The sequence below is a fragment of the Xylaria bambusicola genome (genome assembly GCF_022495145.1).
Source record: "Xylaria bambusicola strain CBS 139988 unplaced genomic scaffold F5B22scaffold_16, whole genome shotgun sequence".
NCBI classification, from domain to species: Eukaryota; Fungi; Ascomycota; class Sordariomycetes; order Xylariales; family Xylariaceae; genus Xylaria; species Xylaria bambusicola.
This window is the reverse complement of record NW_025953569.1, coordinates 596058-623704: the sequence shown is the minus strand read 5'-3', so window position 1 is coordinate 623704 and position 27647 is coordinate 596058. Positions and strand designations below refer to the sequence as shown.

The window sequence follows — 27647 nt, the reverse complement described above, 5'->3', positions numbered from 1 at the left end:
CTGACCATTTCTACCGTCTACTTGCTCTGTCTAGTGTAGGTAGCGTACTCAAGATATTTAAATTAATGTTCGTGAATGTACAGGGGTCAGCCGACCGTGGATAGCGAGGCTTTGCGGTCGGCCTATCCCACTACACTGCATACGTTCTACTACTTCACTTCATACTTACTTACATCTCGCTCTCGCCCTTTCTTTCTTCTCTTTCACGCCACTTTTCCTTTGCTGGCAGGTGGTTGGCCACCTTTCTTTCTGCTCTCGCCTTCTTGCGGAAAACTGGCCGAGGTGTGTTGAGTTGTCTCTGGTCAGTAGTTTCATTCCGAGGAAGGCCGACCAGCTGGCTGTTATTTTTCTGCGCCTCTCGCCTGCATTGTGAATCGGGCTTCTCTTGATCACTCTGAATAAAGGCTCGTCGCCATCTGGTCCTCCCTTTCGCCGGTTCGCTCTCAGCATGCCGTTTTGACAACAGATCAAAGAGCTCGGCTTCTCGCGTTTAGGTTATGTTTCATATTTTTAAGCTGTGCGCGATTGTACTTTTATACATTGAGGGTCAGGCCTAAAATCTTTGCGCCAACCCGCGCAACACTCATCTAACTCCAAGCTGTTACTCTGATATACACCTATCGCCGCCATGGAGGACATTCTTCTCATGCCTCCCGACCGGGGCCCAATCCTCGGAAAGCCTGTCTGGAAGGTGATTTGCTACCTGCTGCCACCCAGTGCGCACCCAATGATTTATTTCCTTGAAGTGCTAACACAGTCCGATTTAGCCACGCTATGTCGTCCTTGGCTCATTATCGTATAAAGAAGGCCACCAGCCGAACCTGTCGCTTTCACAGGTCTTGTCCAATGCCCGTATGAGAGATGTAGGCGGACGGGCTTCGAGATCACAATTGAAGGGTCTCACTGACGCCACTTACCTCTCGGTTTACAAGTCCAAGGTGCGCTTTGGATGGATCAGATGTTGAGACTGTGTTTGCTAACAGGCCTGTAGGAGGATAAAGAGCCCATTTGCCAGCATTCAATTACATCGATAACAGATTGCCAAGTGCGGCAGGTTGCCCACCGAAAACAGGGTCACATTCCTACTTTAACTATCCAGATTTCTCCCGACCCGGCAACCGACAAGCTGCGAAAGCGTCGATCGAGCCGATCAGGAGGACTAATTGCGACCAAGGATTCGGGTCCCTCAACACTTTTGTTTCTCACCACCGAAGGATCACAGTATAGCCTGGACGATTGGGCAAGGAACATTCAGACTCTCGTGCAGCGACAACAATCCATGCCTATGAGCCCAATTAGTCCATCGTCACCAACCTTCATAAGCCCGTTCTCGCCGGTGCCAGATATAGCCGAAAAGTCTTCGCCAGCGTCGAGTGCAAAGGGAAAGCTGAAGTCAAAGCTGCAAACAAAGTCGTCTGGCAGAGCCATTCCCCTGTCACGCGAACCAAGTTCAGTATATGCTCCTGGATCCCCTAGTCTTCGGTCGCGAACGAGTGATCTCTCTTCTCAAGCCAGCTCCATGGTGCCGGCTGCTATGAATTTCGTTCAGCAGCATTATGCCAATCTTCAGAACTCGGAACTTCCTTCACCGGCTGCTACGGTAGATGAATATCCAGAGCAGTTGATTGAAGGGTGGACAATGGCACAAGGACGCTCTTCGACTCTGAGCTCCCCTATCATGGGGCGGGCCAGCATAAGTTCATCCCAGGGCCCTAGTCAGCCTAGCTTGGAGTCAAGCCCACCTATAGTCCCTCGTGAGACTATCCTAGACCGGGCTTTCCAAATGCGATGTATCCCCGGCTCCGATAGAGAGGTCGCAGGGGAAGAGAAACTCACTTCTCTTGCAAGATTTGAGGCACTGATGCGTGAAACAGAAAATCGCCAGAAAATCGTGAGATCGAAGGAGACAAAGCTTGAGCCTCTAAGGAGCACATGGGATGATGAGAGCGACGAGGATGACGACGAGTTTGGTCGGGAAGTCGATGATGACGATGAAGATAGTGACGATTACGCCTTCGAAGATGGCGGTCATGATGGGATGGATGCGACAACATTCAAGGCACTTCGATTCATTACCAACCGTCACAATTCAACTTATAGCGAATCTGGACTGAGGAATGCACCATCAGTTTCACGCCCACACACGTCACACTCACGAAGTCGACCTACGGCCCAGCGGACCAGCAGCCAACCGTATATTCCCGGTCCTCCTTTCCATATTCCATCATCCCCACCACTGAGACAGACCGAAAACCTTGCGATGCGACGATCCAATGAGAAACGTCACTCTACCTCTGAGATGAAGAACCTCAGCTTCAATGAGTTCACGAAACGATTGAGCGGCACTAGTAGTCTACTCATTCAATCGAACGCCAGTACCGGCAGCAATCGTGGAAGCGGTGATTATGATACGCATACTCCACGTGGGTCCATGAGTCCTCGAGGCCCTAGCCAGACCTCGGACGAGCGCTGCCGATGGCGAGGCAGCATTGGTGTAATTGGAAACGAGGGGGGCTTTTTATGATTCGGGAACAACACAACTACTGCTTCACGCGATCTTGCTTTTACGACTTCTCCGAAGGGCCGTCGACTTGTATTAACTATGACTACTTACCACTCCCATGGCTCATTCTGTATGACTTTGATGATAATCGATTACGGGCCCAAGCATTACGCAATATTCGACATCATGACCTGTCGGCTTTACGATGTTTCTAGCTTACGACACGGTGCTAATACCCCCCCTTTTCCTAAAATTTTTTCTTCGGCTGGCTGTTTTGCGGGAAAACAGCCGGAAACAATTGGACAGAAGCCCAAAAGCGAATACCTACCGTGTTTGCAATGTAATGATTTCTTTGGATTCTGTAGAGAAGTTAAAAAAAAAAAAAAACCGGAGCCCTCAATTGCGGGTTTCCGACCTTTTTTTTTTTTTTAGCTGCTCTTGTTTTCTTTGTACTAGATCTTAGCTTTGTTCATCCTTGTTGGTTTTAGATGAAAGAGAGCCGGAAGAATGGACATTTCCGTTAGGAAACTCGTCCCGAGATATGAGAGATACCCTTATCAATAAAACTACTGCAGAAAATCAAAGCACGAGATATAGAAAACAAGGTATTCAACATTGAGTGTTATGTCCCAGTTCCTAGATATTGAATATGGCTCGGAAACCTATCCGATGGAGTCACTTTCATTCGTACCACTCTTGGCCTACTTATACCTATTCTATGGTCTTCGACGTTAGCTCAGCAATAGAAGTAAGGATTGAGCAGACTGTTGTTATACTACTAGTATACAACTAAGGCGTAGTCATTACGTGAACACTAGATAACCAAGTCTTGGTAAAACTATAACTAAACTGAAGCAAACTGACCGGTTATAGTTTACTTCCATATTAACTAGAACTAGTAAAAATCAGAAGTAATATTGAGCTAACATCGAAGATTAATGAGGTATGCCTCCTTTAGAACAGGTGGCGATAAAACAACGCAACGCACCGGAATAGTTTTTACGCCATTGACATGACAAAAGACAACATTTCTGAGGCGGCATAGGCTAATTGTGTAAAAAGGTATGAATCCATGGTGCTAGCCCATTGAATACCAACACTATTCGCATCGATCACGGGACTCGAACCCGCAACCCCAGACTTAGGAGGTCTGTACGCTACCATTGCGCCAAATCGACGAGTCGGGAGTCGCCGTTTGTTAATCAGCGTCATGAATGAGGTCTAACTGGCGCAGCGGCAATAGTAGAGAATGTCTGAGAAAGCCAGCAGGCGGATGTGAATAAACTGTCTGCGAATCTCGCGTCCATGGTACATTGATAGTTGGTGAGTTTCTACTTAATACAGTTACTGCTGATGTTCACTATTACTTGGGGAAACGAAAATGGCGCTGTTGCCGGGGCGACTGAAAAGGTTCAGTGTTGGAAGATTTCCGTTTAATATTATACCTGTAGAAAGCTATAGTTAGCCACTCCGACGACTGCGTGAGACATGTCAAGATCTTTCAGATCAATATTGAGAAGTTGATGGAGGCCAATTTTAAGCCCGGGGACGAAATCTATTCTAATTACCACCTGCACTCCTACGGGACCACTGTTTTACAACATCTGGTTCGGGACGACTGAAACGGTAGTTCGCGATCCAACGCGACACTTTGAAAATGGTATGTGAAAGTTCTCGGGATTATCTTGCGCAAGTAGGTAGTCATTACCCTACATTTTATATACGAGCGTTGAATATATTTATAAATAGAAGAGAAATGTAGTTTTATTTTCCATTGGCAACTGGTGTACTTACTAAATGCTCGTTTAGTTGGAAACATCTTGCGAATATTTTACCGAGGTTTTGATTTATAGATACACTATTTCATTTAGTTTTCTCCCTGAACTCGACATAGATATCTATCTCCTATAGTGTGGCTTTGGAGTTTGTTTTTTTTACCAACTGTGCAGATATGAATTCCTCTTCCCTGGATATAGTGGTGTAAATTTAATATCCCTTACACAGAGAGTGACTGGGAGTACCCATTTAGATAATTGAAAGTAGATAGTATAGTGAACGAAGCCTTGCAGACTAATCTGTGGGAATTCTTCGAGCGGCATCAAATGCGTTTCGCACGATTCAATATGCTCAATCGAACAATAATGCAAATCGTCTCTCAACGCCCAAATCATCGATTAATAACAGGTGTATCTTTCGATACATTCATCAATGTATTGGTTTGTACGATTTGATGCATTGACCATTCACATTCGACAATGCACATTTCCAAAACAAAGATTGCTTCAATACAAACAACCCATTGTCTTATACGTTCCTGCTTGTTTTCTTGCAAGAACAACCATTATCAAAAAAATAGAGCGCTATTATTAGCATACATACCTAGGTACTGTGTCATATCCTTCTGCGTGATGTCCATAACTCATCACCTGTGTGGGCCAGTATAGGCATCTGGTGGTACCTGAATTCCATAACCACGACACCACTTTACATTGATCTTATGAACTTAAAATTCAAATGGGAGAAATTTTGATTCGAAGCTGGATTAGTTTTCAATCAACTACTTGATCTGACTGTCAAGAAATAAATACTGCAATACATATCTTGCAACACTTTAGGCATCAGCTGGCATATCCTCAGCCACGGTAAGGCTGCCTGCCGCCTAACTTGACTCGACCTGGTCAATGTATATGGGCTAGACCTTCATTCCATCCATTCATAAAGCCCATTCACCTAGCCTATTCACTCTTCTCATTGATAGCCAATTGTTCCTAGTATCCATTCATCTCCAGTCAACAATGACTTGTTGGCAGCGACAATAGAATGCTCGCAACAAGCCTATGCTTAAGTACCAAGCTCTGCGGTTTCTATAAAACTTACGATGCACTGCCAGATTCTTATCATTTTCTTCCGTCGTCTGACTTATATACCACAAGATCGTGGTGAGCAAATTTATTCAACTTGACTCGATATTTTTCTTGATCGCAAATTCACCCTTGACTGAATCCTTTGCGATTCTCTGTCGTAGAGATCATCAAACTCTTTCGACAACCACAAGCCTACAGGACTTCTATCTTTTAAATATTGGTTCTCATAATGCAGCGGGAATCTGTTGAGTCAGTCAGTCATGAACTGTCCTGGAGGGAGCAGTTCTCCAATGACAGCAACCCTGTTGTGACACCGATTTCCACAAGCCCGGAATTGTCCGAGAACACCGAGCAACCTGAGCGGTCTGATGATTCAAATCATTCGAATGAATCGGTTAAAGAGTCATCTGAAGAGGAGAATGGCGACCATAAAGACAACTCAAATTCCGTAGATCCTTGGGGTCTTACCGAGCTTCCAGAGTATGTGGACACTAGAACACCGCTGCAAATAACTCAGGACGAAGTAAAGGAGAATTGGGTCAGACGCAGCGAAACGAGTCGCTACGAACGGGTTATCGTTCTGCTGATTAGCTGGGAGGAGCACGATCTACCAGGCTTGGATGCGGACCAGAAACAGTTTCAAACGACTTTCGAGTGCCTATACAAATACGATGTATGGCGCTTCAAAATTCCTATGAAGAAACCTCATCTGGCTTTAACTAAGAAGCTTATGGACCTGGCACGTGCAGACAGTCCCGAGACTCTTTTTATTATCTGGTATGACGGCCATGGGAATGAGCATGAAGATCAAAGGGGCTGCCCTAGATGGTCGTCGCATTTTGAGGCCAAGTAAGCAAGTATATTCCTGATGAAGCGCCCTTCTTGGCTGAGCGGCGGCACCTTAAACTTGGTTTACTGACATACTATAGGATGAGCTCTACGGTAGATTCGAGCATCATTTCCATTGCCCTTGCCGATTCTGAGGCCGATATCCTCCTCATAAACAATGCGTGCAGCAGCTTAACTTGCGGCCGTTTTAGGGGCGAGGGCATCGTCGAGTGTATAAGTGCATCCGCCTTCAATACCTCCACATACGGATCCCACAAACCCGATGACTTATCACTCAGCATGTCATGGGCCGCACTAAGAATCTTGAGGGACAGAAAAGTAAGCAGCCTACTGACCACCTCCCCATCCTCCCTTTCCTTTTTCTTGTTTCCCCATCTATTTTTTAGTTCCTAATTGCATCTCCACTTGACGTACCTATCCTAATCGCTGACTCTGTGTGCTCTAGTCCGTAGAAGAAGGCATCTCGGTCACTGAACTCCATCGTCAGATATGTTTAGCTGTTCAATGGACTGGCGGAGAGCATCCCGACTATGACGAGGTAAATCCAGAATCTCAAGGTAAGAAACGTTTTCTATTTTCAAATACCCTTATTTCCAGTTTCGTGACCTTGCGAAGCCAGGCAACAGTAATCCTTTCTGAGTTTCTAGTCACACATAGATCATAAGCTTACAAATCACGTTTAGTCTTTTGGAAGCCTAGGGACATACGCAGTCAGCCGGTATATACTCGATTATCAGCCGATGCAGTAGGCGCCCATGGAAGGACGCGGGGCATTGTTCTTCGCCAGTTAAAACCAACGATGGGGAGCTTTGGGGATTATATACATCAGCCTGACCTGCAGATACAGCTTAAAGTGACCAGTGTAGACGAAATGGATTCGAAACAGTGGTCTGATTGGCTTCTATCTGCCCCGCCTGATGTCCTGGTTATCCGGTTGGAAGGCCTATCGTGCGAAGACGATAACGACGTGGCCGAGACGCAATCTCGGGATGACTCATGGTAACTTGTTTAAGCAGGTCTAGACGTAGTGAGGATGAGACTTTTATTATAACTTGAGCTGGGCATGGAGATGTTCAGAACTCTCAGAGTCTGCACAACACCAAAGTTGTTAGCATATCTCTACAATCGTTTTGGAATGTTACATGCCTATCAGTTGACAGATAGTTTTGGAGTCACTTATCGGCGTAGCAGATAGCACCACAAGGAATATAAGTTTTCTGGAAGAACATCGCATATGTTCATGAAAGCCAGAGTCATGACGCATAGGATATTACATGACACGCGATTGATATTTAAGCATACGCTGATATCTACACAAGTTATGAGGTAGGTATACAGAGATGCCGAAGGTTGGCTGTACAGAACTATTTTAGGTGGCGTAACTAGAGAAAGTAGAGGCGGGTTAGTAGAAAAATTGGCGTCACTGCTGGTTAACTTTCATTATTCTCTGAATAGCATCAAGTTCAAACCCCAGAACTCTGTCCTTGTTATACATGTAATATATATACTAATTACATACTAATTCGAGAGTCCGATGGCAACGTGGTACTGTTTATTACCACTTGTTGCACCCCCTAGGTTGAGCTTTAGCATAACAGTATTTTTTTTTCGCCCTCGCCCAAGACTACAGTTGCCATTCATGGACAATAACATCAACAGCAAGAGCCCTGGCTGGAATGTGCGGCTTGAGATATGCACTTGTGATACGGTTCATTGGCCATATTTTCAACTTGCGCCCTGAATGTGAAGCAACTAATAGCGATATAGATACAATACGTTTCGATCATACCTTCTCTTGGCGTAGCCAAGAAAACTTCTTCTTGATACCAATTCGTATCTCGATCTTCCTCTTTACCCCGAATGTAGTTGCACGGCAGAAAACTTCTTGGCTTGAAGGAACAACTGGATTGCGTCTTTGCTTGATGGGGTACCTAGGTTGACTTGTATTAGAAGGTGTGAGTGGGGTGCGTCTCTCGCTTTTGCTGCATTCTCATTTTTCCCCATCTTTTGTCATCAAGATTTGTCATCCGGATTTGCTGTGCGCCGCTGCACATGCAATTTGGTGATATAGGTTCCAATATGCATACCGCATGTTACACATTTTGGCTTCACCGCCCACACAGGACGCCCAAAAATACCCATAAGTTTCATCCTAACAACACTATGGCGTTCTGAAGGTCATTGGGTTGAGAGATTAGGCAAGTACTGCTCCAAGCTTTCATTTCCTTATAATTTCAAGTTTCGAGAGTTGAGGTATGGGTCGTAGGGCCTACCAAGTGACTTCTCTCATTTGTAGATATGCATCTCTTTAAGCTTCCGCCAGAGCTTGTGCAGCCCATCTTCGAGCAAATTGTCAAGTCGCGCCAATTCGAGCACGTAATGCGAATTCGTATTGTTAGCCGTACGTCTTCTCCCTCGTTAGCCCGTTCCACGCCATCATCCAGAATTATTGAGCATGCTGTAAATTTACACTCCTTCAAGGCCAGTTCAAGACCTACATCGATGATGCCATTTTTCGGCTTCGTCTTTTAAGTCAGCTTGCGGGTTGTCTTCTCCCTACGGAAAAGTTTTTCAGGTGTCGACCAGCTTTTGTTTCATATATGTGCTCGTACCTGGAATATCAGACAGTACGGGAAAAGTCAACTACATCTCGGCTTGGTCGGATACATCGAGCCGCGAAAGCTGTCTGTGAAATAGAAGGACATATTGGAGGTGAAATTGTCATGAAGGTTAGGCTCATTGAGTTCCCTATTAAAATATTCTCGTATGGCTCAGACACAACATTACTTGGACCTTAGCCTTTACGGCTATTACTAACTTCCAGGATTAACTAGTGTACCATATTACTCATCCTGTTAGCAATGCATGACAGTATTGAAAAACTACTACAAGAACCTAAAGTTGAAGAGCCATGTTCCGACGGAGACCTCGAAGCCGATTTATACGTTGCTGCTATCTACCTTGGCCAGAAGCCTTACATCAAAGGTTTAATCGCGGATGGGGTCCAGTTCTGTTCTAGAGTCAACCAGCCCGACATTCGTAGCACAGTTTTTGGTACAGCCTTCCACGCAGCCACACTTCAAGGAAGCCTCGATATGATTGAACTATTAATCTCATGTGTTCCCAAGTACCGGGATACAGGTTCTCTTCCATACTCTCAACAGCGAGAAATCTTCAGATATGCTTGGCATCCTCGCTGTCAAGATGCTGTAAACTTTGCCCTTGATAAGAGACCAATCAATTTGACCGAGAGGGGTGTGGAGGGGCTCATGGATGCCATGATGCTTGAAAAGTTGATCTGTCGCATGCCAGTCCCACAATGCTACGAGCGAGTTGCTGCCCTCCTAGAACCTAGCAGTCTAGCCTTCGGCCCCAATAGACGTAACTATGACCCAACTGGCTGGCTTATACACTGGGCTGCTCTCGGAGAAATTAACATGGTCAGTCTGTGGGTGTCTGTTATGCCTTCATCACGGAACACTCCCAGAACATGAGTCACTAGGATGAGAATAGGAATTCTTGCCTTACCCCCTATACATCCCCTGAGTCTATTATTCCTTACATCTATTTTGATTTCCTGTTGCATTCTCCTGCTTTCAATTGCCTTCAATACGACGGACTAACAACATTTCGTCTCGCAGGTCTACTACATGCTGGCCAAAGGCGCAAACCCAAATCAAACCCGAGAAGGGTGGAATAGTGCACCCCTTCTATCAGCGACTCGATCTGCAAATGAAGAAATCGTCAGAATTCTACTTGAAGCTGGCGCAGATTCTAATACACCGCAACTGCCAAATTCACCTCTTATGGAAGCTGTATGGTAAGTCCTGTCTAAACTCTCACTTGTTAGGTCGATTTGGTTGAGTTATCGGCATGTCTTTCATCCTGAATTGAAGATTCTAATTGTGAAAAGGAAAGGAAATATTGATATAGTAAAGTTATTGTTAAGTTATGGGGCAGACGTTCAAAGAGGCTGCCCACCTCCTATTGTGCTTGCCGTATCTAAAGAACGGATGGACCTGTTTCGCTTGCTTAGGGAGCGCGGTGCCAGACTAGACACACCAGGCACAGGTGGCTGGGCGATGGCAATTGCACAGAAACACGGACTATCTTCGATGGTAGATGTTTTGTTGCACGAAGGCGTGACTCATGACGCTGTGCTACAATACATCCCTAACAGCGGTGAGCGTTGGTGGCATCGCACACTATGGCCGCTAGACTCGAGACCTCCGGCTTATTACGCATGATCCAGTCGTAATAATACATACAAACGTTGAGGTATTCCTATGGAAGCATGGAGATTTTGGCATCCGATATTTAAATACTCTGGGGGATACAACGTTGCCTCTAATCAGGCCCTGCACTTTAATGTGGATTAGGTACGGAGGTCAAGGTCGTATATGTCCATCATCTTTAGTATTGGCCTACTGTGCCAAGCCTGATGTATATTTGCGACCCAAACCTGCGTAGTTGATTGTTTTATTTCATGCAGGGGGAGGACTCATCCCCGCCAAGGACTATTTTCGCTCATAGAGTCATAGTTCTATCTGACGGTAATTACAATGCATTTTTCAACACTATGCTGACGGATGAAAAGAAAGTCCTACAGCTGCAGGTCTAATGTGGATACGACTGCAAAAATCCAGCTGTCCTCATTCGGAATGGGTGAGATAATTAAGCGTAAGACTGTATGTATGTATGCGGCGCAAGTTAAATCAGCTGTGACATCTCGTATTAATTATCGCGTTAGTTACCGGGCAACGGGGCAAGGATGGTAGGTTAGAGAGAATGAATGGAGCGAACTTGCGAGGAGCGAGTGGATATTGAATAAGATGAAGATAAATCACGTGCATTTCGCGTCGCCATCATATAATAATAGGCATCCATCCAACATCAGCAACCTGAATAATTTCACTGAACCCAATAATTACTGCCACAAAGCAATAAACATATACAAACGCGCAAACCCACTACGTCGCTGAATTTAGTTCAAACCCGGCCATAATGCGCACCGCAGCAACATCTCTCCTTGCTGGCCTCGCCGGCCTTGCTGGCATCGCTCACGCTCAGTCCAAGCCCATTGACCTCATAGTTGAGAAGCTCGGGTGTGAGGGGTACGTAAACACGACGGTGAAGTGGACACCATACGATACTGGCTTGACATTCGAGGATCCCGGGTTGCTGTCCAAGGTTTCAGGGCTGTACATTGAACAGGAAGACATCAGTGAATACACTTTTTTCTGCTTTGCATGTAAGTAGAACCACCCGTTGCATCCCCCCCTCCCTCCCTCCCGTCCTTGTATTCTTTTAGGCCTTGCTTTAGCTGTCTTAGCCGAGTCAAGAGGATCATATGTTTGGGGCACGAACGCGATAACTATATATTTATATGTATGCTGACATCAACGGGGTGCAGACAAGCCCGATGGGACAGCTTACAACAAGGAGGCGTTCTGGATTAACCACCCACTGATACTCGCAGCTGGCAACGTCGTGGTTCAGTACATCCACTGCTTGACTGAATGAGCGAGACCCCTGGCTGCTATCTCATTGTCCGCTTCCTCTGCCAGCAAAGCTTCGGTCGGTACGAATGCAGATGCAGCACAGTGGCATAGGTGTCGGAGTATAGGGATTGGGCTTAGGACAGGGTATTGAACCAGGATTGTGTATGCTTTCGTCACCCGGAGGGAGGGCATAGCAATTGTTTCATCTCTTCACTGACCATCACAGTCGTTTAATCGATCAATCTACAACTGTGAGATCTACAGTCATGGGGTACCGGTACTGTACTGTTACTTGTTGCTGCACAAGTGTCATACGGCCAAGACTGCCAAGACCCTCTAGGCCACCTGCAGCCAACCATGCCCTTGGCGAGAGTCAAGCTAGAAGTGATTAGATATATATAGAGTCACAAGATCAGATTGTTATATGCGTACGGAACCAACAGTTAAGGTGAAAGAGCCCAACGAGCAAAGAAGGTCTTAGGTTTATGAAGCTTGAGAAGCATCAATAGCCCAAGTTTCTCCCGCCTCAAAGAAGGAGGGAAACGAAGGTCCTAGAGACCCGTAGTGAATTATTTGCTGAATATGACTAAGTTCTAAGCCATCTACAAGAGCCCTTGTCACAACGAGAGCCTCCTGTAATTAGCCTTCGTAGGGAGCGGCAGAAGACATACGCCACACGTGTATACGGCCGAAGACCGAGTCATGCAGATTATTGAAAAGTAAGGTTATGTAAACATCACTTTCTAAAACAAGCCAATCAGGCCGCAGAAGTTAGGCGGTCAGTTCCAGTTGTATAATTATAGAGTCAAATTAGTCACGAAGGCCGGATGGAATCTGAATGGACCCTCGGATCTTTGCAGCCCTAGCAGATTGTTTTATTCTGGCAAGCTGCAATTCTAAGCCCTTTGACAGGCCCTTAATACAGCAGTGCTCAATTCCAATTAATTATTTTCTAGTGGGAGCAATGCTAAAATCTCTGCACCCTTTTCCATTGGACAAGGCTAGATCTGCAGTAGGTCCCACGCTGGATGTGCAGTATGCAGCTGTCTGCAGGCCTACTCCAACTGGCCTAACATTTATACACTGTATACATTTTTAAACATACCTAAAGGTTGCAGAATACTTCGGTCAACATTTATAGGGCTTAAAACAAAGCTCTATTAAGGTATTAATATTGGTTTATATGCTACCTACCGAGGTAGGCTTGCCGAGCTTGCCTTTAGTTTACTTGACTGCCTATATGTAGGTAGATACCTAGGTAGGTGGTGTAGATAGTGCGGAAAAAACGGTGCTGCCGGTGGGTTCGACGCGCGCGACAGACTTCATCAAGTGGCAACAGCTGTATACTGCACATCCAGCGTGGGACCTACTGCAGATCTAGCCCTGTCCTTTCGATTAAGGTAGAGAACTTCAGTCCCGAGCCTAGACTCGTCCAGACCTAATGAGATGGATAGATTCTGCACTTCAATAGGCCCTAATGACTAAGATAACACTGGGAAATGCGATGATCAGGCAAAGGCAACGCTTGAAATTGTATGAAAAGGAGAAGCTGATGGGGTATGTGTTGTGTATCGTTATTTTGCACGTGAAGCCATCGCCAAATTAAATTACCCCTGTACCCCAAAGTTCAGAAATAACTAAGCAATATCACACTGCACCACTTTACTATCATCTCTTGGCCGATGACGGGAAGGCGTTATGAACGTCTGCTCCATGGGTAATCAAAGAGATCAACAAGTGGTACCAAATATAAACGACGTCGACAAACGTGACTGCGCCAATGGCACAGCGAAACGCTATCTCATAAACATGAAGAGCCCGATTATCTCTGCGATTATTACAATCGTGTTTAAATGTGTTGTAGTTCATCCATGTGGCATGATGGGTGGATGCTAGCGCTGGGTCAATGAGGGTACCCATCGTTCTCATCGAGTCCTACTAAAATCAGCCTTGCTGTGAGTGCAAGTTGAATGCGTGGACTGACGGGTGTGTCAGGGGTCTCGAGGACGGAGGAGCAAAGAGATACACTGTTATAGCCAGAGAAGTCTGAAGGCCTTCAGACTTCTGATCTTTTAGACATAGTGCCACAATGAACTTACTATATACCTGATACCGCCTTTCTCACAGGGTGTGGACCAGGTATCTGCCATAACTAAATGGCTGCGAAAGATGTTCGCTCTTGCGGACGTGGATGTTTAATCCCTGTTGGAAAGGGGCGGATGGTCGCAGAAGCTTCGTGTCAAGTATGGAGCTATTATCGTGATAACATCAGGTTTGTCCAGGAATGCGGTCAAATCGCTCGTAGGAGGATATGAATGCCGACTTGAAGTTGTAAGTTGTTGTTTGGAAAGGTATGACTACCTAGGTAGATTGAAAGAAAGTGATATCGGTGTTGGTTGTAATAATTAGTGGACAGACATGTGGGATTAGGGGTCAAAACCGTGCCGCAGCCTGCGGCCCGCAGGGAATCCTTGTGTTTGCCAACCAACAACGCCGCATCGCTACGCTAGTATTAAGAGCGAGTTCGCTATGCGATCGCCACTGATCCTAGAAGAGCGTTGCAATCCATGATCTTATGCAAGTTGCACTGCAGACGCAGTTTCAGGATCATCACTAATTTCATATACCTCATGACTGTGCGCCGTAGCCGTAGGGTGGGATGTTGGTTTATATGTGCATATACAAGGATGTGTTGGCACTTATATGCTCGGTTATTCAAGCTTATTACTAATACCCTCTGATATTGAAAACTGCGTAGTCTTGTACAGAGACCCGCAGGTTCAACTACTAAAGAAGCAGAGAAAAGTAGAGACCACGAGGGTGAGGGTAAAAAGATAGAAACCATACATCGTTAGAAACGCAGTAAATGCAGTAAGATAATGATTTCTTTTTTTATGCAAGCGTCCTTCCAACCACCTTACGAACAGAGTTGAACCCAAACTTACGGGGGATTTCTTTTTCGTCTTTCGAGCTTGTAGATACCTGTAGCTTTGTGACAAAAATACATAACCGAATTCTTGTTGTTTTACTTTCCAGCATCTGAACCCCTTTCATGGTATAAGATATCGGTGGCCCGACGCCGCGCCTTAGAACTGCAGTAGGAGCGACTCGCTTAACATTTACCTGTATCTATTCATATATTAGTAGCTCTCAGAATTCCTCGACACATCCCAAGCGCTTCTAAGAAGCTCATTACAGATTTAATAAATTATGGCAGCTTTAACACGCTCGGCTGCAGCCCATTGTGTAATTAACGAATTCATCTGTCATGCCAATAAGATGAATCTATTAATCCAGTTCTTGTTCTAGACAATGCCAGCGAGCCATGTAAGTCTCCAGAACGATCATTTCTGATACTAGTAAACTACTTGCCATAGGCATGGCATAAATACAGTAACCTAGTATCCCAGAGACCAACAAAAACGCACTTGCATGTGAATGGATTTTAGGATGCGGCGTGGAGAGCCTTACCGCTTCGTAGGAACTTGGTTTGCCTTGTTGGCGTTTCAGCATAGCGGAATTGGACCCGAACGAAAGTAGATATGGTGCTAAATTAACTTAAGTCGCAGTGTTAAACGACAATGAAGAAGGATATATAAAGTATCACTGCTTGTCCTTATGAATTATAGTATATACCTAGATGACTGGATCACACCAAAACATGCGTCACACACCGGTTTGACTTGATCGCAGTCCTAGCTGATAAATAGCCTCTTTGGAACTGATCCGATATCCATACTTGTACTTGAACCATGAGGGTAATCAACTTTGCCCTTGCCGTGTCGCTCGTTCGCGCAACTCCGTTACATTCCATTGTCCGGCGAGACCCATGCGATGGTGTCAATGGCTCACCAATCCTCTACCATGGTATGTAGCCCCCAATCCGGCTACGAAATATGTGCCGGTAGAGAAACCTACCACCTTCCAGGGCTAACTACTACATAGTATGTAAATATTTCGATGCGTGATATCAGCTATCACGATCTGTGGGAATCTGTAAAGAGCATAATAGGGAGTTAGGCTAACGTATTCTTATATGGCAGGAGTACCGCGAAGACGCTTGCCCGGCCCCGTACAAATTCGACAGCAATATCCCAGGGCAGTGCGAGAAGGCTAATGATTGGAGATCAGGCTGCTCAACCTTTTGTCAAGTTCGTATGTAATAGGAATGCATGGTTTGTTAATGCCTTCTCAGTACCATACTAACAGTTTTCAGGGACCACGTTCGTCTACGGGCAAGAGTCACCTTTCGTTGGGACTTATTGCCATGGCCCGTTCACATGTTCCATAACCAGCACTCTTACGACAAATATTACTTATATGGGGAGCCTCAACCCTTCTTTTGATCTCGCGGGTGCGCTCAAGGTGGGAGTATCAGCAGGTTATAGCCAAAATCAGGTTAGCGCAATAGCTCGCGCTTTTTCCGTTACGCTGGACCCAGGTCAATGCGGTTATTTCACGTATGTTCCGGTCAAAAAGACTTTCTGGTAAGCTTTGACGAAGATGCAATCTCCTTCAAACAAGCTCCTGCTGACGATAATCCTAGTGGTTCATATTCCCATGGACAGCTGCTTCAGCTCGGGCATGCTTTAAATTATTGCGTAAACGTTGTTACAGAGGGCAATGTCTGTGATGAAGTTACGTGGACCATCAATGGACAAGCAGATGGCGAGACGATCTTCGTCAAAACGGACTGCACCACGAGAGAGCCTCTACCCCTGGACCAGCAAGACCCAATATATCAACAACCCGGGGTCCCCCTTGACCGCGGCCTGGTTGCCAGTATCCTCAATACTTGGGTCCAAGACACGTGCAAGGTAGACTATCAGTTTTTCGACGACTATTTCGAAGTGACGGGGACCAATTGGTCTGCTGACCTCCTTGGGCCCAATGGGGAGAACATAAAGAACGCGATCCGTCACTGTGGGGCGCTTACTAGTTGGAAGTTCGAAGTGACATCGGACACTATGTGGTTTGCGTCTGGCAAACTCCCAATTGGTGTAAAGAGCTGTGTTGGAACCCAGATACAGAATGCTGGAGGTAGCTCAGCTGGGAGTTGCAAGGGAGCAGGCTAACCCATATTACTGTTTTTCTTCAAGCAGCAATGGGCGTATCACTTCAGTCAGCGATGCTTCCGAGACAATAACAAGTCAACATCAAGATACAGCTGCGCAGTACTGTGACAGAGTGTCAGGGACAATGTAGCATTAAGATAGAAGTTACCCCAGAGGGATGGAGATAGCTTGGTAGTCAGATATATAAGAGGGCGAGAAGCGCCCTTGAGTGTTAGGAAAACTAGGAATCGATATTATTAAACCCTTACCCATAAATTCGACTTATCTACTACTCAGGTGCTACCTACTTACGACCCAGCCTCACTCCAGGAACACCCACTCACGACATAGAGTTGGCCGAAGGTGGGCCAGTGGCATTAAAATAAAACAGTGGATATGCTAAGGACCACATAACTAAACAGGAAGTAAGAACGAAGTTCGTTGATTTCGTACAGACTCATTATAAGAAGGCCATATTAAAAATGGGATAGTTGCGTCACCATCAGTCAACTATAAACCGGTAGAACTACCCAAGTCAGAGGAAGCTATGTTTATTTTTGACCAATTGATAACTTTTATTACCGCATAACCTTGGTCTAAGTTAGGAAAATAAGGATGGAGTTGTCAGATGTAGACATGTTCTTGATTGCTGAATATGAATAAATGTACTACTAGTAAAGACATTGGTTTTTGCCAATGTCTGTTGTACACGAGAACTGAACCCTGCTGGCAAAGACCCGAACCAGGCCCAGCATCATATATATATATATATTAATGCAGTTACCGACGGCAAGTTCAAGACTTTTCTACAGTTGTCATATTCGTAGAGTCCAGAATTCAGAATCAGACTAGTTACAGTGATAGCCTGAATAGAGAAGCAATTTTTGCAGAGAGCTTCTCCCCTAATCTTCCATGTCCGGTCACTGCTAGATGATTAGGGTGTTCTTTCAAGTATAAAACCAGTTGGACACCGATCTTGTGCCAAGCGACCAAGATTTGTTAACATTTAAGATTTTTATATATAATATCGTACATAAGTTGAGTGGAGAGGCCACCACGTGTTTGTGCTTACATAAGAGTATTTGCGCTCTTTTCCGGCATCTTCGGTATCTTCGGCCTATATGTCCACACCACAATGACAACTATTCAACGTGTACGGAGTTTTACTGGAAATGCACAATTAGGCTCGTCACGTCTGCCGTGTTTGAGACTTCTGCCAGAAGTTGCTGTCGAGCTGTTGATGCTTTCACAGTCTCAAGTTCCTATTTATTCAGATTGTCAGTTAATGCATCGATCACCCGCTTTAGCTTCTACGTCCATTTTGCGGTATGAAGAAAATGGTATGTAGGGGCTGTGTTTCAAAGGCTAGGTAACTTACAGCATCGCTTGCGTATGAGCTCACAACGGCAACTTCTTGACGTTCTAGGTTTAAGGTGCTCCCGACAACCGCTTTAGAGTCGTTGAACTGGGGGAGCCCGGACTGGAGTTTCTGCAAGACATTTTGTACGCTTGACTCTGAGGCATCTTTAGGCTTGATGATAAGGAATTCAGCGACCGTATTCGATCCAAATATCCATGACGAATCTTCGGGGAAATCGATGAGTCTTAAATCCGCTGGCCCGCTAGCGTATCCCCCTTTCTTGACCTGGGAACCGAATTCACGGTATTCGGGTGACACAACGAAGCTCTTGAAATGCTGCACACTGGTCCATTCTGAGTATCTGTGAGACACCATGCGTATATAGAAAGAGAAGATAGGGAGAATTGGAAGGGATTACGGACGAAAGAAGTAAGCTGCCGTGAACTCTTCATCCTTCAATTCTCGGCCATTCTCCGTCGCGACAATACCAGCTCCCTTTTTGTTCTGAACACCGGATGCGTATAGATTGTTTACCAATGTCGGCAGTATCTTTTCCTTGAACTCTTCGAAGAGCTCTTTTTTGGGTTTCAGTAGAACAAATTCGATGATTGCCATTTTGAGAGCAACTAATTATAAAGTTCTCGTGCGTATCGGTTGTGTTCTGAACTGAGAAGATGGCTGACATCTTTGCGGTTAAAGGCTTCCTATATATACCATTTTCAATTACATATATGTTTCCCAGTGAAGAAGTACTATTACTTGCATGCGCTTCATAGACAGTATTTGCCCATTAGTAAGCGTATCCTCACAGAGCATAATACTTGCGATGAAGGGTAAAATGTTCAGGACAGTCTTCAGTCAGACCCCGGTCATCCGCCCGGTGCTGTAACCCGAGAAATTGTCGTGAGTGGTATTACAACACATGACGATATGACTCAGTTTCCACTCACTTACCCAATGCCGTAACGGAGTCCCGCAGATCGCATAAGCGTTTGCTACTGAGTAGGAGGGGAATGATACGCAAATCCATGCTGAATAGGCTAAACCCCGATCTATTATATGTGCGAACATGACTTATCGCCGATTGAAAGTCTCCCGTGGCTATTTAAATGAACACATTATTCAGCAAAGAAACAATTGTCTAGCTGCAGAGTAATTATGCCAACTCTTTATTGGATGGGGAAATATTTCTTCCAGTCAGATATTGGAGATCATATTGGAAGTTGTCAGGCGGTCTGGGGAACTCCACGGATAGGAAGGCAGTGTTGTAGTAACTTGACAGTTGCCTTGTGATTTCTTCTGGCCGCGCATCATCAAAGAGGGTATTACGGGCCTTTGAAGCTGCTCACAAGTGTTACATGCGCTAACTACCGCTTAACACTGTACATGTTTGCAGTCTCCTATGTCAAATAGCAGGAAGCCTCAGCATAATAAGGGTGACGTTATTCAGCCGTCGGTCATATGTGACGTGCCGATGAACCTAAGGGGGCTTGATATTGTACAAGCTGTGGGATCAGCCATAAACCATGTATCTTGGCGGGATAATGAATCATTTGATTGTGGGTAGCTCTCCTCTAACCTCTTATACATATAAATACTATATCGAGCTCCCAAAAATGACCATCTGTGAAATAAAGCACCGTTTAATACAGACTTGGTGGCACCGCGAGATATTTTTTCCTTTTTAAAAGCCGCTCGTCAAAATCAGCAAGCCTGTAAACATCTAGGAGCTTCTAATGTTGGCGCCAGTGATGTGCCAAACCAGAAGTATGCAGCCTCCATACCTGATTGCAATTGATTCAAAATTCTGCCGTAACATTTTCGTTTCTCTTCAAGCCTCCAGCTCGCTTATGAACTCCTCCGGAGACAGAGCCCGGCTCCGCGCCCAGTTATCGAACTCAGCCGGCGAGAACGGTGTATCTAGCCTAGGGACATTGTACGTAGGAGGTTGAGCTAAAATGGCTGATGATGGAGAAGGGGGTTTAGACGGTAGTACTGGGATATCCAAGGAGTCGGTCTGCAAGCTCGTCAATGACATGGCCCGGGAGTCGTCGCGCACACTAGAAGTACGCTTCTCAAGTTTTTTCCGATCTCGGAAACTATGGAATCGCTGAGGCTTCGTGGGACTCCTGAGTTCGCCGCTGTATGGTCGTGGCTTGGGTTTTTGGATTGAGACTTCAGCGTGTGCTTAGCATCCCAGTCACAGCCAACGGGAGGGGAGGGAAAACTAACCTTTTAGCTCAATTTCTTCGGTGACCAGTTCTCGTGGGAATCCACTGATTGGCAGCAGCGCGTCTGCAGTGTGAGGGTAGGGTCCTTTCTGCAGCGACAGCGAGATGATGGTGACCGCAAGTTCTTTCGACATCTGTATCCGTATACTATCGAGTGGGAAGATTCCCCTAAGACACATATCGCTAATTATAGCCTCAGTAATGACGACCCGAGAGCCCCGATCGTGATGACCTTCCTCCTCTATGGTAAAGAACGGTTCAAAGTGATCACCCAGGCATCTTCTGAGAAGTACACCCATGGCTTTCATTTGCTCCGAGGAATTCGCAAATCTGCAATGTATCGAACCTGACAAGCTATGTGAGTTTGATCCGACCGAGCCAAGCTAATATGACGTTGGATCTTCTGTGTTCGGGATACTCACCTGTGCATTCATAGCCAGTGGTATTTGATCTGACTGACCCAGAGTCCTTCTCAAAGAAAAAAGAGCTTGCAATCAGTCTGTGCGCAATTTCTTTGATCCTTGGGGAGTTTTGTTTAAGGTTATGGATCGCAGCCTTCTCGAGCCGTTCCAATTCCTTGACAGCATCGAGACGAGGAACTTCGAACCGTAGGTCTGGGTTGATACGAATGAATCGTCGCCTGATAAGGTTATTACTCCTACCAAAATCCGAAGATGTATTTTCTGCCAAGTAGTTATTCCATATGGTGTTGCATTCAAGCAATTTATCGATCCGATCAATTGCAATATTCAACATTTGGCGTGGGAATGACTGTGAAACACGCTCTTTCAGCTTGCCTTGGGAGGGTGATTGTACGCCTGAAGCTTGTGCGGAGCGTGATGGCTCTTCATTATCGACGTCATGTTTCCCTGTACCAAGAGAAAGCAAGATGTCTGGGGGAGAGGTGGCTTTATCTGTCCAAATTAGCTTCCTCTCGTGATGGGCGACCCATACTGGGTTATTATGATACAAAGCACCATCGATGAAACTATTTTGCGTCTCGTGCTTCAGGAAAGGTTTGAAATACGGAGGTGCTGCAGATGTTGCCCGGGCCCTATTATCTCTATGAGCTATTATTCTGGTCTGTCGGCCAAATGGCGTTGAAGCCTGTCTATGTACTTACGCCTCCCAGGCTTTGAACTCCTTGGCTGGTCCGTCAGACCTATCAAATCGGTAGGGAAGATCTGGGCTGCGTCAGATTGTCTTTCTAAGCTCGGTGAGATTTTTCTTACCATATTCCGTCGGATCCGGGCGGTTGTAATTCGCAAGAACTACCGCATGCTGGGCGATTGAGCTAGTGGTAGTAATAGCTACCTTGGTGAGCATCTCATGATCATCGCTGGCTCCGCCAAAAATCGGCCTCGAAGTGAAAACTTTCTCCAGCATCTTTTCAAAGGGCTTTGTTTTATATATGCTGCCATGGTTCCAAGCTGCGAGTTTCTCAAGGACTACAGCGTAAGGAGTTAGCTCACACTCTTTGTTATATGTCTACTAAGGTAATTAGGGCTCTGTGTCATAACTACAGAGCAGCAAGCCTAATACACTCCCTAAGTTTTCTGAATCGACCCGATGAAAGGAAGGGGAATGAGCATTCGGCATTTGCTTACTGGGAACACCGTGCATCTCACGAGGAATGAATGCTTGGCGGCAAAGCTCCTTGAATTGAGTAATGCATTCATTCACCGTCCAGTTGTTGACTCCAAGGCCTAGAGCAATAATGCCACCGGTGCTGTGTCGAAGTCAGTTGTGCGTTTGTCAGAGCATAACGGTTTTATATGTTTACCTTGTGCCAACAATCAAATCGAAAAAATACTGAATCGGCAGATTAGGACCAAGATATCGCTCGATTGCCTTCAAGGTTTGCAGTGCAACGATGCCTCGAACTCCACCTCTATTTGCCAGTAAGTAACACTGAACCATCAACAACTCACGCAATACTTACCCATCTAGGCTGAGTACACGTACGCCCGCATGAGCAGGCTTCACCGCAACAACCCACGGGGGATCCCAGTTCGTGTCTATAGAATGCAGCGGGCAATGTTTCAACTCTATTGCTGTTTTTGACACCTTTATACCGTACTCCTTTACACACGGGAGACAGAGAACATGGCCACAAGGTAGAGCATGCTCGGGCAGCTCTCGGAGGCAAGAAAAACACGTCGAATGGCTGTTGAATAGCGTGGCGTCGTTTCCTAAGGAGCGAAAGAAATCATTGATAGACCGATTGTGCAGCTGTTTCGCGATAAAGCTATCTGGACTCTCCTTGTATTGATGGCTGAGGTTGAAGAATCTGCTTTGTAACTCATTCAGCATGGTTTTGATGTTCCCAATCCACTGCAGTTTATAGTCATGGAAATCGAAGTCGGACATGTAGCCTCCGGGGCCGATAAACCTTCCATTCATGTCCTGATGGCCTTTCGGCAAGTGTCCTGACTTCACATTGCACTATAAGCCCAAAGTCAGTCTGAGAAGTACAAATCGCCGAACGTAAGTCTTATATTGAAGCAGTCATGAAGGTTGAAACATATTATCCATGTCTTATGGAACTTACGCATCGCAGCCCAGAACGCTGACTCACGAAAGCACAGGGCGTGTGAAGGTTTGCGAACTCCTCCAGTGCTTGTTCGCAAAATTCGACGTAGGCATCATCTAGGAGCTGAACAGTAGTGCCTTGATATGGTTAGTTTCAGTACAAGAGAATCTGAAAAGCATCACTCACCCATGAGATTCTGCCTGATGGAGTCCAACATGATACAAGAGGATATCATTGGGACCATCCTGTCGAAAATTTTGATGATATCGCTTTGCATATCATCTTGGCAATTTTGTTTGATGGAGAGCGCTAGGCTAAGAATGTTACCACCAAAATCTCGCGGAATGGGGCTATGTTTCAATGCCTCCTTCACGAAGTCAAATGGGGTATCAAGATCGCTCGAGAAATGATCGTAAGCAGCCTGAAGATAGATCTGAAGTCTTTCAGCTGTTGCAAGCATCCTTACTCGTTTTTTAGTAAGCAATGATGCCTGGCACTTCTTGTTCACAATGTCATATAGCTTATTGACTTGTTTGTCTATTAGCATATATCTCCCACGAGCAGGGACTCGAATAATAGTGATGGACGCATAATAACACTCGAGGAGATCTTTCGTAGAGTTTATCTTGCGCCCGCTTTGTCGGAATATGCGTGCGTGCTCTTCAAACCGTGGCTCACGGAAGATCGCACCACGAACGTCGTCAAGTAGTAAGTCAGTAGCTATGCTAACATCCCACTCCTTCTCATCAACGTTCTCGGTCGCATTCAGAACGATAATAGCGTGAGGAAGAGTGGGCTGATTAAGAGATTTGTCTGTCGAACTTGATCCCCACTCAAGTAGCTTTTCGAGCACTGTTGATTCAAACGATCTGTGAATATAATGGCCAGCGTCAGCACAACCGCCGGTGCGCTTGGTGGGCGCACTAATTACCTTGGATTTCGCATCACAAACACCACGACATCAGAAAATGTGTATAGGAGGCGAGGATACAATTGAGTTACGGCGTATTCGCGTTTCTTGGTTTCGGGCGTTACCGCCCATGCAATGTCTCTTTGAGAAGCATGGCGACACTTTTGTAATTTCTTTCTAACTTCCATATGAGCTGTCTTCAACCCGCGATTTGCGGAAGGGGCTCGACCGGCTGCATTCGCCGAACGTTGCGCGGCTCGCGAATTCCTGGCGCTGGAAGAATGTATCCCATCCACATAGTCGGAAATTTCCTTCGTTCGATGCCTCAACCCCTTTGGGATGGTTTCACCGCCGTCAAGGCCTTCGCAGTCAGCGTATAGCATCGGTGTCTTGCCGTAGTAAGTCTTGGGATCAGCGTAGAGATGCACATCTCCTGTTGTGGGAACTCTGTCGTTGTTTGAGGATGTGACGGGAGATGGGAATGGGGCGTTACGGTCGGTATTGGCAACACCAAGACGGTTGATCAGCATCTTGATCAAAGTGCTTTTTCCAGCACCTATACCCATTAGCACATATGCCAACTTCTAGTATTGGGGCTATATTTACCAGTTTGGCCAATAAACGAAACGAGCTGGGGATATCGGTTGCCTAGTTCTGACGAATGGCTGTCAGTCATAAGAGTAGTGAAGCGACCGTGATCTTGAAATATAGCCTGGTTTGACGAGTCTCGTTCAACACCAAACCACGTCGTATCGTCATCATTCTGAAGGTCCTTTTCATGATCGCTCTCGGTCCTCTTGGGATCTAAGATTTGGCGCAACCGCTGCACAACCTGGACATCCGCTTTCTCATGGGGTCTATCGTCGTAACCGACGGCGCCTGGCTGGTGCAATACCCATTTTGACCAGCAATCATTGCAGAATGAGAGGTTATTGCATTGGATACACGAATAAGTCTGCCGGTCGTGGTGGTGGCAAGAGTAGCACGCGGTATTTTGTGACCCTGGAATCATCTTGAAAGACGATGCCAGTCTCATGGGTGGTAATTAGCTAAGGAGAGATGGTTTACCTCTCATACTAGCAGACTCGAGACGTCTTATTCGGAATCTATTGGAGCCTCTTGCAGAAGCTGATCTCCCGGATCGAGTTCGGTGGCGCTTCAGCCTGCTTCAATAGCTCGAGAAGGATTCAAGGACCGAAACAGATACCAATGAACCATCTGACCACAAGACCATTTCAATCATTGTGGCTGCATGCTGCAGCTCTCAGCTCCAGGAATATGCAGGCTGTGTACTCAGCGCAAAGAAGTATCTCGATACTAGTGTGTCAAGCGCTTATCACTCGATGACTATCATCAGCCTGCTTCTTCTAGGGCGGCTATAACGAGGCTATTCGTTTCGATTGGCTTGGGGTTGTTCATGTTCCCCGTGGCCTGGGCAACTTGTTGCTGAGATGGTCAAGTACTAAAGTCGCCGACGGGAAGAGGTGCTTTAGGCGTTCTAGACGATCTTAAGAGAAAATTGAATAAGAGTGCTTCATCAAGTATCATCTCTTTTAGTCTATGCGTAAGTTAATTACCAGTACTACTCATACTATTATGAATAGTTGAAATGAATTCATATTATTTATTATAAAAGCCGATAGAATACATACGCGGCGATTGAAAGATACAGTGACTACATATCGGTTACCAGCTTGACCGAATAGCGTATGAAGGTATATTCTCTTATGCCAAAGCCTGATTTGACAATCCGTTCCCTCCCTGAGCCACGATGTTTCATTTTCGTCCATATGGCTGAGTTCTAGGAAACAATCCGAAGATGATGATAGAAAAGGACCACATACACCTTCAGTCTAGTACGGAGAACTAAGTATAAAATGCGTATTATTAGTAACGCATTCTAGATCATCTGAGGGCCACCAAGACGGTCTGTGTAGCGCTGAAGAACATATTTATAGTTATCCGAAACACTCACGCCACTATTGATTATTCTACCGCTACGAGCTACGCAGTAGAAGAGGCGGTTAGGGCTAAGTTAGTGCTAGAGTGTATGTATACATGCCTTTTCTTTTTATCATTCTTGTTTATCTTGCTTACGTGAAAAGCGGCACTTTCATCACTGCTTAGCTTAGGCTTTTCCCCGGAGTTAAACCACTTTAAACATGGGCAATCGCAATTAATCGGCGAATAGTTAATACTCAATTAGTTATCTGAGCCAGCTGGGATAATGATTGCCGAGCTTAAAACCCAACTACCTCCCCACCCCCCATTCAAAGGACATTATGTCTTCTATTGGTGCACCGCTTGCCTTGTCGCTCAACCTGAAGTCTGAAGTCATTCTTGACATATGAAAGAACCGCTCAGTGAAGTGAGTTCGTTGAAGGTTGTGAGGGGTAGCCGTAACCCCTCACAGAAGATCCCAAATCCCCGGTCTCTCTACTTTACAACATGAATATCATCACCAACCAACACTATCGCTGTCACATTCTACAAACAAAGATGTGATATATATTCTAGCCCTTCACTATTGAGCCCCTTCACCCTATCGGATAGTATGGATGAGAATAACGCTGGCAGCTAACAATGCGTCCCGCACGTTCGCTCCACCTATGACACCACAAGCCAAGACTAATTGTGGCTTGACTAGATTCCTCCAAGAAGGGAGATTCCCTGTTTGGCGTGTGTCTGAGGAATCGAGCCAATCAAACAACAGTACAGCGCCACTCAATGACGTATGGCATGAAATGCCACACCCCTCCACGTCTCGGTGCAAAGCCGTTGAGGGGGTCGACTTGAGTAGAACACAGCCTATTTGCAGTATGTAAGCCTCGCACCATCACCCACCACCGGCAAAACCTGCTTGTTATTTTGACTTTGGTGTGTGAGGTCATAGGGCGCTGTGACACTAGGGTAGATAGATGTCAGAGGCAACCTGAGCCCAAGACACATACCACAATAAATGCATAAACATTCCAAAAGATCCAAAACTCCCAGTTTTATTTCCATCTTGCCTCGTGAATAACCAACTCTATTCCAAAAAGCATACATCTAATACGCATATTTCACCATCTCGAAGCCCTCTACGCCGACGATAGGAACAAAAATGGCAGACATCAAGCTCAACAAGCAAGAAGAGGAGGAGGAGCAGAAGAAGCAGTCAACGATGGAATGGGCCAGGGAGAAGTACAACGAGCAGTACGACGCCTGGATGCCGTGGATCGAAGATACTTTCCTGAAGTACTTCACCAAAGATAACCGGGCGAGCTACGTGACGCGAGGTACGCCGGCATATTTCCCCATCCATCTACATACCTACATACCTACATACATATTCTATATCCCAAACACTAACCCACCAATCCCCAAACAGACGGTCTAGACAGGACCAAAGTAACAGGCATCGACCAAGTCGACAGCCTCCAAGACGGCACGCACAACCTCGCCGCGAGCACGCTCGGCCAAGGCGGGATTCTCGAGCCCGTCGGCGACGCCGTGTCCGCGGGGATGAAGAAGGCCGACCCGCGCCCGAAGAAGAGCGAGAAGAACGGCGGCAGCAACAACATCCCCGTTGTTTCGAACCTTGGTTCTGGCCTCGGGTTGTAAACCAAGCTAGAACAAAAGATGTCTCGATCAGATGATCGTTTATGATGCGGGTTGATGAAAGTGTAAACATCGACCTTGACACAATTCATGTATAATATTACATACGCAAAGGGAAATTATATCTCGGCAAAGGAGCAGGAATAATCAACGGTGGAATGGCGTAACGGACGAGGGTTTTCATTCATTGGGGGCGCTTCGTTGGGGTATAATGGATTTACATAGTAATATTATGACGTCTT

The 27647-nt window shown here is 45.8% G+C and overlaps 8 protein-coding genes and 1 non-coding gene across 9 annotated transcripts; 6 read left to right on the top strand and 3 right to left on the bottom strand.

The window, feature by feature from the left end:
- Window positions 1-460: 460 nt before the first annotated feature.
- On the top strand, window positions 461-2616 carry F5B22DRAFT_111818 (uncharacterized protein). The gene is made up of 3 exons (XM_047968783.1): window positions 461-691; window positions 768-938; window positions 992-2616. Exons 1-3 carry the CDS (start codon window positions 629-631, stop codon window positions 2522-2524), a joined length of 1767 nt encoding a protein of 588 aa, XP_047831731.1. The 5' UTR covers window positions 461-628; the 3' UTR covers window positions 2525-2616.
- Window positions 2617-3609: 993 nt separating this feature from the next.
- F5B22DRAFT_t94 lies at window positions 3610-3681 on the bottom strand. The gene has a single exon. It is a non-coding gene; the product is annotated as a tRNA-Arg (tRNA).
- Window positions 3682-5213: 1532 nt separating this feature from the next.
- Window positions 5214-7444, top strand: F5B22DRAFT_111793 (uncharacterized protein). The gene is made up of 4 exons (XM_047968782.1): window positions 5214-6216; window positions 6297-6534; window positions 6662-6773; window positions 6900-7444. The coding sequence occupies exons 1-4, from the start codon at window positions 5597-5599 to the stop codon at window positions 7217-7219; spliced, it is 1290 nt and encodes a 429-aa protein (XP_047831730.1). The 5' UTR covers window positions 5214-5596; the 3' UTR covers window positions 7220-7444.
- A 784-nt stretch (window positions 7445-8228) lies between these two features.
- Window positions 8229-10734, top strand: F5B22DRAFT_603576 (ankyrin). The gene is made up of 5 exons (XM_047974756.1): window positions 8229-8617; window positions 8698-8945; window positions 9051-9656; window positions 9858-10036; window positions 10130-10734. Exons 1-5 carry the CDS (start codon window positions 8515-8517, stop codon window positions 10461-10463), a joined length of 1470 nt encoding a protein of 489 aa, XP_047831729.1. The 5' UTR covers window positions 8229-8514; the 3' UTR covers window positions 10464-10734.
- Window positions 10735-11220: 486 nt separating this feature from the next.
- On the top strand, window positions 11221-11739 carry F5B22DRAFT_645802 (uncharacterized protein; the record flags this gene model as incomplete). The annotated part of the gene is made up of 2 exons (XM_047978641.1): window positions 11221-11467; window positions 11630-11739. 2 exons carry the CDS (start codon window positions 11221-11223, stop codon window positions 11737-11739), a joined length of 357 nt encoding a protein of 118 aa, XP_047831728.1.
- A 3566-nt stretch (window positions 11740-15305) lies between these two features.
- F5B22DRAFT_603557 (uncharacterized protein) lies at window positions 15306-17039 on the top strand. The gene is made up of 4 exons (XM_047974755.1): window positions 15306-15583; window positions 15761-15872; window positions 15934-16204; window positions 16264-17039. Exons 1-4 carry the CDS (start codon window positions 15470-15472, stop codon window positions 16790-16792), a joined length of 1026 nt encoding a protein of 341 aa, XP_047831727.1. The 5' UTR covers window positions 15306-15469; the 3' UTR covers window positions 16793-17039.
- A 783-nt stretch (window positions 17040-17822) lies between these two features.
- On the bottom strand, window positions 17823-18900 carry F5B22DRAFT_603555 (uncharacterized protein). Its single transcript, XM_047974754.1, has 2 exons — window positions 18554-18900; window positions 17823-18484 (listed from the first exon to the last, which is right to left on the bottom strand). Exons 1-2 carry the CDS (start codon window positions 18744-18746, stop codon window positions 18075-18077), a joined length of 603 nt encoding a protein of 200 aa, XP_047831726.1. The 5' UTR covers window positions 18747-18900; the 3' UTR covers window positions 17823-18074.
- A 1458-nt stretch (window positions 18901-20358) lies between these two features.
- Window positions 20359-24831, bottom strand: F5B22DRAFT_654832 (FabD/lysophospholipase-like protein; the record flags this gene model as incomplete). The annotated part of the gene is made up of 12 exons (XM_047979843.1): window positions 24412-24831; window positions 24102-24361; window positions 23827-23966; window positions 23082-23764; window positions 22914-23032; window positions 22305-22807; window positions 22146-22253; window positions 21970-22091; window positions 21595-21810; window positions 21486-21546; window positions 20785-21416; window positions 20359-20708 (listed from the first exon to the last, which is right to left on the bottom strand). The coding sequence occupies exons 1-12, from the start codon at window positions 24815-24817 to the stop codon at window positions 20359-20361; spliced, it is 3600 nt and encodes a 1199-aa protein (XP_047831725.1). The 5' UTR covers window positions 24818-24831.
- A 1629-nt stretch (window positions 24832-26460) lies between these two features.
- F5B22DRAFT_603552 (uncharacterized protein) lies at window positions 26461-27643 on the top strand. Its single transcript, XM_047974753.1, has 2 exons — window positions 26461-27083; window positions 27176-27643. The coding sequence occupies exons 1-2, from the start codon at window positions 26909-26911 to the stop codon at window positions 27406-27408; spliced, it is 408 nt and encodes a 135-aa protein (XP_047831724.1). The 5' UTR covers window positions 26461-26908; the 3' UTR covers window positions 27409-27643.
- Window positions 27644-27647: the final 4 nt, after the last annotated feature.

Bases quoted from the DNA above. Each gene is read 5' to 3' on its own strand.
- F5B22DRAFT_603555 (XM_047974754.1), bottom strand. From the start codon at position 18,746: ATGGCAATCATCGAATTTGTTCTACTGAAACCCAAAAAAGAGCTCTTC. The intron at 18,485-18,553 runs GTCCGTAATCCC...ACAGATACTCAG, and splicing joins CACGGCAGCTTACTTCTTTC to AATGGACCAGTGTGCAGCAT.
- F5B22DRAFT_603576 (XM_047974756.1), top strand. From the start codon at position 8,515: ATGCATCTCTTTAAGCTTCCGCCAGAGCTTGTGCAGCCCATCTTCGAG. The intron at 8,618-8,697 runs GTACGTCTTCTC...CACTCCTTCAAG, and splicing joins GCGAATTCGTATTGTTAGCC to GCCAGTTCAAGACCTACATC. The intron at 8,946-9,050 runs GTTAGGCTCATT...AGGATTAACTAG, and splicing joins GAGGTGAAATTGTCATGAAG to TGTACCATATTACTCATCCT.
- F5B22DRAFT_603557 (XM_047974755.1), top strand. From the start codon at position 15,470: ATGAGGGTAATCAACTTTGCCCTTGCCGTGTCGCTCGTTCGCGCAACT. The intron at 15,584-15,760 runs GGTATGTAGCCC...CTTATATGGCAG, and splicing joins GCTCACCAATCCTCTACCAT to GAGTACCGCGAAGACGCTTG. The intron at 16,205-16,263 runs GTAAGCTTTGAC...CGATAATCCTAG, and splicing joins CCGGTCAAAAAGACTTTCTG to TGGTTCATATTCCCATGGAC.
- F5B22DRAFT_111818 (XM_047968783.1), top strand. From the start codon at position 629: ATGGAGGACATTCTTCTCATGCCTCCCGACCGGGGCCCAATCCTCGGA. The intron at 692-767 runs GTGATTTGCTAC...AGTCCGATTTAG, and splicing joins TCGGAAAGCCTGTCTGGAAG to CCACGCTATGTCGTCCTTGG. The intron at 939-991 runs GTGCGCTTTGGA...ACAGGCCTGTAG, and splicing joins TCTCGGTTTACAAGTCCAAG to GAGGATAAAGAGCCCATTTG.
- F5B22DRAFT_603552 (XM_047974753.1), top strand. From the start codon at position 26,909: ATGGCAGACATCAAGCTCAACAAGCAAGAAGAGGAGGAGGAGCAGAAG. The intron at 27,084-27,175 runs GTACGCCGGCAT...ATCCCCAAACAG, and splicing joins GGCGAGCTACGTGACGCGAG to ACGGTCTAGACAGGACCAAA.
- F5B22DRAFT_111793 (XM_047968782.1), top strand. From the start codon at position 5,597: ATGCAGCGGGAATCTGTTGAGTCAGTCAGTCATGAACTGTCCTGGAGG. The intron at 6,217-6,296 runs GTAAGCAAGTAT...GACATACTATAG, and splicing joins TCGTCGCATTTTGAGGCCAA to GATGAGCTCTACGGTAGATT. The intron at 6,535-6,661 runs GTAAGCAGCCTA...TGTGTGCTCTAG, and splicing joins GAATCTTGAGGGACAGAAAA to TCCGTAGAAGAAGGCATCTC.